The sequence below is a fragment of the Epinephelus moara genome, chromosome 17 (genome assembly GCF_006386435.1).
Source record: "Epinephelus moara isolate mb chromosome 17, YSFRI_EMoa_1.0, whole genome shotgun sequence".
Taxonomy (NCBI): Eukaryota; Metazoa; Chordata; class Actinopteri; order Perciformes; family Serranidae; genus Epinephelus; species Epinephelus moara.
The window spans coordinates 2,452,681-2,463,217 of NC_065522.1; the positions used below are offsets into that span (position 1 = coordinate 2,452,681).

The 10,537-nt window shown below is 40.1% G+C and overlaps 1 protein-coding gene across 1 annotated transcript in view; it reads left to right on the forward strand.

The window, feature by feature from the left end:
• The first annotated feature begins 412 nt into the window (after positions 1-412).
• Positions 413-10,537, forward strand: part of arsj (arylsulfatase family, member J) — a 43,827-nt gene continuing 33,702 nt past the window's right edge. Inside the window, exon 1 of the mRNA XM_050066949.1 lies at positions 413-1,290. Within this exon, the coding sequence (XP_049922906.1) occupies positions 980-1,290 (311 nt within the window). The 5' untranslated portion in view covers positions 413-979. The remainder of the gene's footprint in view (positions 1,291-10,537) is intronic.

Consider the following 10,537-nt stretch of genomic DNA (forward strand, 5'->3'; position numbering starts at 1 on the left):
CCCTCACTCTGACATTGGTATGTGTATCTTTAAAAAAAAAAAAAAAAAAAACCTAAAGAGTTTTTAATCTTTTTTGTGATGGGGTTACTTGTCACAATGTGTGACAGTGGTGAATTTCGTCTTGTTACAATAAGTTGTAAAAATGAAAAGGATATCCATTCCATACCAAGACTTTAAGCTTTTTATTTAATTTAGGAATGACTATTGAAAGATGTTTTGATGATGAGCAATTCACACAAGAGCAAGTGTGACTACCAACCCCGGTCTCCCCGAACTCTGAGGACCCTCTAGGGGGTCACGGACCCCCTGTTTAAAACCATGTATTAGATAATGACACTCAAAAATAGGCTAAATAAATAAAAAAAATATATAAATTGGGCTTTTCGAGCTGTTCCTGAACGCATCGTAACAGAGTGTATTGCTGGGCGCTCCTGCGAGCAGAGGATATCCACATGGACCTGCCTCCTTTAGCAGATAGCAGTGAAATCCTTCACTCCTCAGTGTGTCCTGTGCTGGGAAGGACCGCAGTGTGACAGGATGGAGGACATCTGCTGTGAACTGTCTGCGCTGGCTGCTTCATTGGCTGTTAGTTATGTGGAAGTTCTGCGCGTCTTTTGACAAGAACTCCACAGTCGAGGGGGATGATAGACAGACCTCCGTGTAGTTTCATGCACATTTGAAACTTGTGAAGGTTTTTAACATGCAGAGTGTGCTGTAAAACCGAAACACCAGCCGATCAGGAGGTGTATCAGGTTCCACGTGGATTAATCGACAGTGTCCTCCCCTCTGATGTTTTTTTTCTCCGCAAACCGCGGAGTTGTAGGTGGACTGTGTGGTTCGAGAAAAGGACCGAAAACGATGCGAACCCGATTTCCAAGTGCTGCTGTTCCCCCTGAATATGTGCGACACGTTACCGCCCGCACACACCGCCCCACCGACCGACACTAACCGCACCTGGAGCTCTGAATCAGGCTGAAACATGTTTATCCTGTGGGTCCCGCTTAGTTTATTCCTGAGCTTCATCATTTCCCAGACATGGAGCGTTCAGATGTCGTGGGAAAACTGGAATGCCGAGTTGCGCAACCGAGGGAATGAGTTTAATAAGCCCAACTCTCCGCCTCACATCGTTTTTATCCTCGTGGATGATCAGGGCTTCCGGGACGTTGGGTATCACGGCTCCGAGATCAAAACCCCGACTCTGGACCGGCTGGCAGCGCAGGGAGTCAAATTGGAAAATTATTATGTGCAGCCGCTTTGCAGCCCATCCAGGAGCCAACTCATGACCGGCAGGTAGTGCTCTAGTTTCCTAACTCTGGTCCCTGTACTTCACATCTTAATGGAGTTTACCGGATGAAATACGCCTATCTGATAGACGGATTCCAGGCAGACTGCCATGCACCTGCAGGGGCTCTCTGAAATTTGGAGAAAAGCTTGGACAGCCTGTAGTCAGCTAAAAGAGTACAGGTTATCATCCATCTGACTGTGCCAAGTCTGTTAATTCTTATGCAATGATTAATCTCTTTTAATGTGAGATTAGACAGTTATGACATGGTGTGATCAGATCTCTTTGTTGGTGTCAGTAATGATGGGAAGCAGAAATGAAGTCAGTAAAATGCGCATGCAAGTGTGAGATGAAAACATGGGTTTAACCATGACATCCTCATTCTCATATTTCTAAGCTTTCATTATTCCCATTATGACAAAATGAACAAAGAAATAAGATATAAGTCAGTGGTAGCGCTATAGTGAACACCACGACGTTATACAGATGTAACTATGTTTTTTGCACTACTGTTGTCAAATAGAAGCCAATAGGTCAAATGTTGGCGATCAGGCTCTACCGTCCATTTGCAATCCACAGTTTAAAAAGAAGACGAAGAAGAGGCGGTATAAAAATTAAAAAAAAAAAAAAAAAGCCGTTATCACTTTCAGTAGTCTAATTGCAAAATGGCAGTGCGGGAGTGCACCACACAAGTACATAGTGTACTACATTGTAGTGTACTAACGGATATTTGTGATTTGAGACACAGTGATAGTCTACACTGCTACCTGTAGCTACGTGCCAATATCAGGGAAACGCAAACGCGGTTGCCAATGTTTCAAATTTCTCCTCGATTTCAGATCCAGTTCGTGCTGCGACATGTCCAGTTGTGTTTATATGCTGTGTTTAAATAGTGTCAGCTGGGATAAACAGCTACAGATAAAGAATGGATGGATGTCTCCTGAGAGCTGTATCTCATTTTCATCCAGTTTGTTTCATCCAAGGGATACATGATAATATCGGCATGTCATCAGTATCGGCTGATACTAGCTTTAAATGATCTATCAGAATTGGCCAACATGCTTTTTCTTATTTTGCACAATGAATGAATATTACATAAAGACACATTCTATTTCATTCTCCATCTGCTGGTGGGCCATCAGGATAAGAGTATACATTTATAATATGATGTTAATGTTATACTACAGAAGAGACTTGATGATCACTAAAATTAGCTGGGGAAAAAAGTTGTTATACCAGATATCGGCAAAAAATCCAATATTGTGGATCCCTATTTCATCCCTGGGTGGCTGCAGCATTGCTATAGACCATGGTTATAAACCCCCTGCTGTGTTCCAAGGAAAATCATGGTTTATGACAACCTGGATTTAATGTTTTATTTTATGTGGCATCAATTATATTGATACCATCAAAGCAGGGTTTCCCTGGGAAATTGGATAGCTAATAGATAATAATAGATAGATAACTGTCCTCTGTAATTTCTACCTATGCTGATTGTAGACAGTTTAGTGATATTTCTTATTTCTTATTTATAGTTTCTTTTTTATCATATTTCTATTGCTGTTGTTTTGCTGCCTTGTTTTTAACTTATACCTTCATTGCCCTGAATCTGAGAGCTGCTACCTCAATTTTGTTGTACTCTGAAGCATCCATGTTTTCACAGACATTGATGTAAACTGTAACAGAAACTTGAGTGGTGCGCTAAGGCATATAGGCCTAACTGGGGGGCGGTAATTCTAGTTTGTCAAAGGAGTCTGGTGGCTTTGAAGAGAGCATAGATGACGACTACAGTTCCCCATTGGAAATGGCTGTGTGCAAGGTGAGACAGTGAAAATATTCTAATTACAGTGTACATTTAACTGATTTTTTTACGTGGCTAAATACATTTTGCTGCTGCCCCCGTCCACAGCAGTACATATCTTAACTTCCTTGGCAATACTCCGTCCTGCTTCTCTAAACTGTGGGTGTGCTGAATGCCATCTACTGTAGGTAATACACAACTATGGATAAGTACCTCATACAACCCTACTTCAAATAGTCCGGACCACCCCTTTAACATGGTGACTGAATGGTTGTCCAGGTTTGTAGTTTGCTTACAGTATGTTTCACATTTGCATTTTCCCTCTTTGTATGTGCAGCTCTGCAGGGTTTCTCCTCCACTGCCTCCACCATCTGTTCCATTCTTTAGAAAAAAGGAGGAAACTTGCTGGGCACTGCTGTTTTTTAGCAGGGGTCTGAGAAAATAATGAGAAAAGTGCAGCCCCCTCCTTGTTCCTCTGCTCTCTGTAAGCTGCTCCAATCGCTGACAGGAGCAACAGACTCAGCTAACATTAGGGGTGTAACAATCCATCGATCTTGATCAATAGATCGATTTAATGATCAACGATCCAATATCATTAAATCCAGTAATATGTCCTGTTGTGACAAACAGAAAGATTTCAAGGGGGGTTCGGGGGGTGCTCCCCTGAGAAAATTTTGAAATTCACATGGCGAAATCCTATTTTCATGCAATTTCATACAGAAATAGATAAATTCAAGGACTTTCAATGACCTGTGTACAGGGCTGGACTGGGACAAAAAAATGCAATCTTATCTTATTTCTTATTATTCTTAACTTATATAATCATATTTGTACTTGCACACATTTTATTAAAAATTGAAATGATAAATCTTGTAGAGTTTCTTTGGCAAGTGCTTTCACCATAAGCATTGTGTACTCCGGGGCCATCTACTACCACCAGAATATATATGAGAAGTGAATAAGCACATTGATTTTCTAGCCTTGGTACTCTCTTCCAGGGCATGTAGCGTACTACTGAGATTTATTTTAATTTTGGTAACAGCATAGTATGTGCGTATGGCATTTCACCAATCACAGTGGGCCGCCATGGCCACAAATGCCAGGGCCATTTTTTTGTCCCAGTCCAGCCCTGCTTTATACCTCCAGGGTTTCCGCAAATTATCGCGTGACATTATGATCTCGCGATCCGACAATTCCAGCCGCTCGCATGCGCGCCGCATGTGTTTGAAATTAATTTAAAATACTCAGCTGCCAGCCTTTTTTCCAGCGTTCGTCGCTGGCGTGAGAATTGGTTGGGCAGTGTGAGACCGTGAGATGGAAGTTGAATGCGTGTGTCACACGCCAGATGCGTGAGAGTTGGCAACCCTGAAATAAGTATCAACAGACAGAGCACATAGCGTATGTAAACAATACTGTTTTGAGATTAAAAACATGACATACCTGCCTGGACGAATGTCTCACTCTGCTAACTTCTCACTGTAGCAACATTAGCTGCAGACTGAAATTCAACTGAGCTGTTCTGTCAGGGGATACAGTGACTTAAACCGCTGGTGAATAAGAATAATAATGACTTTACATGTAATTTGTTAAGCTATGAGAAGAGGAAACAAAGTCTGCTAGCTGCTAGGCTAATTTGTGCATTGTAAACATGCTTAAGCTAATAATGGGTGATTAGCAAAAATCAATTGTTTTATCCATGAACCTTGACAGTTGTTACTGAGCTGAATTCGATACTTTTGTTTAATGATCTTGTTGTTTTATGGCTGTTTGGAGAAGTTTTCCTTCAGGGCTTTAAGCCAGATAGACCTGAAGTTTTATGAAAAAGATGGTTTGGGTTAAAATGAAAAGATCGTATAGTATCATATTGTGATGAAACTGGTGATTTACACCCCTAGCTAACATCCATGTAGACATATAGCTATAGATACAATTAGGTTTCCAGGCTTGTATTCCTGAGCAGGTGGTTGCAAGGGAGTGTGTGTGTGTGTGTGTGTGTGTGTGTGTGTGTGTGTGTGTGGTTGAGTTTGAATGAGAAAACACCATGCATCTGTGTGCTAACATTAAAACATCAGCTGTCTGTGTCAGCTAGACTCTCACTAAAGCTCAGGGAACAAAGTTACTTTAAGTCTTTCTGGCACACTTGCATCGACTTGTCAAGGCAAATATCAGACTGAGTAAAGGATTGGATCCAAAACATAAGCGGCTTCATAAGACCCAGATTAAGTTTTTACAGGCTGTTTAAACTGGTTACCATGGCAACCACCTGTGTCTGAACCCAGCTGCATGTTAGCTGTGTAGAATCAGATTTTATTATGACTTTATTTCTCATTCTGTTCTTGCTTAAGATATTTGCTATGGACCACTGGCTGTGTGGTTTTCTCAACTGTCCCCCAGATGGTCAGATTGTCTTGCTTCATAAATTACTCAAGGGACTGCTCAGTCAAAATAAACATCCTGAGACCATATGATACCAACACATTATCACTTCAGCTGTATCACATGAAAACTACAGTTTCCACAGTCGGAAAGCTTTGGAAAATCCAGGGAGAACCTGTGTTCACTGTTAATGTGAACTGGTCTTCATGGGTTTTTAAATCTATCACAGCTCAGCCCTTGTGTGATAGACTGAACTCAGGATACTATAGTGGCTACATAGTGTTTACAACAGGTTAAATATATACACATATTCACTATTCAAGGTCAATCGATATGTTTTCTTTCAGGCCTGATACTGATACCTATGCTGACACCTTCGGCCAGCCTGATAATAATTCAATTTCTTGTCTCTACAGCCTTATTTTGATGGAGATGGAGTCCACTTAGCTAAAGAACTGCATTTTCTTGATCAATATATTTGAAGGTTACTGTAGAGAAAAAGTTATAGCACAAAACAAAAACAAGATCAAATACAAGTCTTTCTCAAAAATTACACTAGATCTCTTGATCATGAATAGTTGTGACAGCCCTGCTTTATTAAATTATAAATAAATATTTTCCACCTATTTCTCACAAAGAGATAGTTATACTAAGTCTTGTATGCCGTCCCAGCTTGCTACCAACTCCATTAAAAGTTATCATTTTGTTGAATTTAGGGTGTGATGTCAGGTGACCAAAATTCAGTGTCAGGACAACGTCTAATGCCAGTGTCAATTTGACGAAGAATACTGACGACAGATGAGGTTGATGTTTTGTTGGTTTTAAGTTGTGTTGTTAAAAAAAGAAATCCAACATCTTCCAGTCATCTCATGCCAAGGTCATCTTGACATAGAATAACGGCATTTAGTCATAAGGTATGGAGTCAAAAAAACCACATCTGCAAAGCTTTATATAACATTCACACAAAGTTGTTAGATATTTAAAATATCATCAAACTGATTTTCATTCCAACCCAAATTTAACGTCTGTCTGACATAAGAGTCCAACATGTTTCTGACGTCATATTGACGTCCTGTGCCAGCTGGGTTAATGTACTGGTTTTGCAACGATTAGTACCGTATGGATATGCAGTTGTGGAACAGGGACTAACAGTCTCCTAGTAATGATTTGGTGATCTGAAGGTCAGTTTCTAGGTTAAAAAAGGCTATAACAGTTTTTTTTTTTTTTTTTTTACAGCAGTGACAAAGCAACATATCATGGCGTTTTGGCAGTTCACCCCCAAGTGTTATACACAAGTAGTATAGACTGTGATATTTATTAAAACTTACATTTGACACACAGCTCCGAATCTGCTCACTCACTGGAACAGGTCCAGTCTCCATTTTTGCTGTCTGTGGCACGGCGGCCTTCAGTGTTGATATGCTATTGGTTGGGATATGTAACCAATCACATAGTGCTGTGGTTGGGACATTGAGTGAAGTTACAGAGTGGTGACTGTAGACTGAGGGGCTGCATCAGAGCCAAATGAGCACATTTTTCAGTCCTTCTCTTTGAGTCAATGGCAATTTGGATATTGTTCTGCTAATTGGACACAGGCCACAGCTATTTTTCAAGTAATTGGCTCAGCAACAACAAAAAAAAGACAGTGATGACATCATCACCAGGGTGGGGTCATGTAACGGCAATATTGTTTATTGGTGATGGTAGTTGTTATAACCTTGGGTTCAAAACAATCTAAATTTGATTGAAACGTGGAATTTCTTGGATGTCGAGTGCAGTATCAACCTTGGTGCCTTACTACACTTTAAAACAAGGCCATTTGCCACCCTGGGGCCTGGGGTTTCATGCCTGAGTTGTTAGCAGCTCAACTAAAGAGTGAACTTTCTCTTCAGAGATAGTTTTATGCAATTTGAATAGTTTATAGAAGCATTAGGAACTAACCAGTATTTTTTTTATTTTTATTTTTTGAGCGGTTAGATTTAGAGAGAAGTCAGAAAAAAATGTGTAGCACAATATGTTAATTCTCTTATTTCCCATGTTATCAATCATCTTATGACCTCCTTAGATTTATACTGCAAACCATCTGGGGGTTTAGTTAGGATCTTTGTAGAGGGGTATATTGGTAGAAATAGAATCTAATATTCATAAGTATGTTTTCATTAGCTTAGAATCACCTGAAAGTAAGAATTGGTTTGAATGAGCCTTGATACATACTGAGTGGGTCCTCTTCCACAGAGTCCAGGGTTTCCCACACATCCATTTATTTGTGGCAGCCTCCCACAATATCAACATCTGGTGCCACAAATGAATTTCTATTTTTGGGGCTGGTCCATCCATCAGGAGTGCTGATGGATGGACATATTTACCGTTTGGTTATTCACATTCTCGGAGCACAGAAACTTAATCATTCATTGCGCTGGTTCTAAAAATTTGCTTTTACTCGCCTCAGCAACAGCTGCTTACCTCATCCATCAATCTGATCTGATCAGCTGTGATCGGATCAACTGATCAATTATCCATCCCGCAGCTCAAACTCCACAAAGTGCTGATGAGGAAACAAGAACTCATGAAGAGTTCTGCCTGCACTGTGATCACAGACCTGCCAAAACCTCTGAATGTAGAGAGGTGACAGACTGATACAAAGGGAACCTCAAAAAAATTAAAAGCCCAGAACAGACCAAAGAGCACTAATAGGGCCATCTGCGTTTTTTGCATTTTTCGCGTCAGCCTCCATAGTTCTCCTACACACTTGGCATACAGGAGAAGTTTCAATTTGCAACCCTAAACGCTAGATGCCACTAGATCTGACACACTAAACCTTTATTTAAAATCTAGTAAGCAGTTGTTTAGGTACTGTTACCTTTCACTGATATTTCAGTTGAATAAGGCATGTTTTTAATATTGTGGTAGTTGGTCAGAAGTAAACCATTTGAGAAAATAGGGTCCAAATAGGGTCCATGTTAAAAATGCCCAGATTTCCTGTGATTTTTTGAAGATATTATCTTTATGAACTGATAAGATAGAACTGGCAGATTATTAGAAGCAGTTGTGTAGAGCTGCTGTTGGACCCATAGCAAAGTACTTCAACCCTCCAGTAACAGGCGCTTAAAGTCCATGGTGACCATGGTGAATAAATGTGTATGAAAATGATGTAGAAACTCGATTAAAACAAAAAACAAAAACATATATACACACTACAGTGACTTTTGGGGTCGTTTTTGTGAGAGAATTTTGCTTCCGCATCTAAAAACCCACTAACCGGAAGTGACGTAGCGTAAGGGAGTCCAGCCGAGTTCGATTGAGTGTAACATTAATAAACATGGATCCCAGTACTAGTTTTGAGACTGAAGAGGTTGAAAATGTACATTCATATGCATATGACGGCGAGACGGAGAGAGAGAGAGGGAGAGAGAGAGAGAGAGAGAGAGAGAGAGAGAGAGAGAGAGAGATTTCCTGACAATTTTTTGTATGATAAACTGTGTGGGAACTGCCAGCCCATGTCCTCAGCTGTGGAGAGTATGTGCGGCAGGGAGGTGGATGCCTTCTGGGCTCTGGTGGAGAATCTGACCCCCAGACCAGACATAACATGCCTCACACTGCCCATCAACCCTCACGCCGCCCATAATCCTCCTGTCCAGAATGAGCGCTGCACACGACCGCGTTTTTGGTCACAGATGAAGCCGTGAAATCGCACCTCTTCACCTGCACAAAACGCACCCAGGCACGAAAACTAACTCCACTCCTTTTTCTGTCCGGAAAACGGTAGACTCGATGTCCTGACAGACTCGAGTTTGTGCAACCTGCACAAACACAATAATTCGGCATAATCACAAATGGTGAAATGCACTGTTAACAACCGAAAAAATACTAACTCACAAGTTTACTACTACTCAGACTCACTACCACCTACTACTGCGCATTGGACAGAGGCAGGGTCAAGGACGCAGAGTCCCTCTCGTGACGTATAATATCTCATATTAGTTACTGTTTACCAACCTGGGCCACTGCGAACTCCACTACTCTAAATCCGGTCATATCCTTATATAAACAAGCTCTCAAAGTTCTGGATAAAAAATCACGATCCTTTCATCATTGCACAATACTCGATAAATATAGGCTTCTAAACTGGAACAATCTTGTCATTTTCAAAAACTGTTGCCTAATGTACAAAATCCGTCACAGCCTGGCTCCACCTCCACTCTGCAGCCTTGTACAGTTTAGATCACCTGCAACAAGTGTCACCAGAGGGGCAGCTAGAGGAGATTGTGAGATCCCATTCAGGAAAACTTTATTTGGCCAATCAGTTTTTACCAATAGGGCAGGTAACGAGTGGAATACAATCCCAAAAAACGTAAGAGAGTCCATCTCGTACAGCTCATTTTAAAAAAAAGCTAAAGGAATGGCTAATTTACAACCAAATCTGTCAACATTAGTGCCTGCATCCCCTGTAGTACATGCACTCTAAAAACTCTAACTAGTGTGTACTCAATTATATTGGTGTAACATTTTTACACTGAAAAATAGAGTAAATTTAAAAGCTGTGAAATCATTTACATATACTTTATGACTTGAGTAAATCCAAGTGAAAAATTTAAGTTGATCAGGATAACTACATTTAGTACCATGACTTATAAAATTGAGTAGATATAATTAAAATCTTAAGTCCATGTANACATGCACTCTAAAAACTCTAACTAGTGTGTACTCAATTATATTGGTGTAACATTTTTACACTGAAAAATAGAGTAAATTTAAAAGCTGTGAAATCATTTACATATACTTTATGACTTGAGTAAATCCAAGTGAAAAATTTAAGTTGATCAGGATAACTACATTTAGTACCATGACTTATAAAATTGAGTAGATATAATTAAAATCTTAAGTCCATGTAATAGTAACTCTAAGTCAAAACCACTAAACATGATGACTAGATATAACTGAAATGCTAGGCAGATGTAACAGAAAATAACACTCAATTTAACAAAACAACTCAATCAATTTCAATCAATCAATCAATCAATCAATTTTATTTATAAAGCCCAATATCACAAATCACAATTTGCCTCACAGGGCTTTAC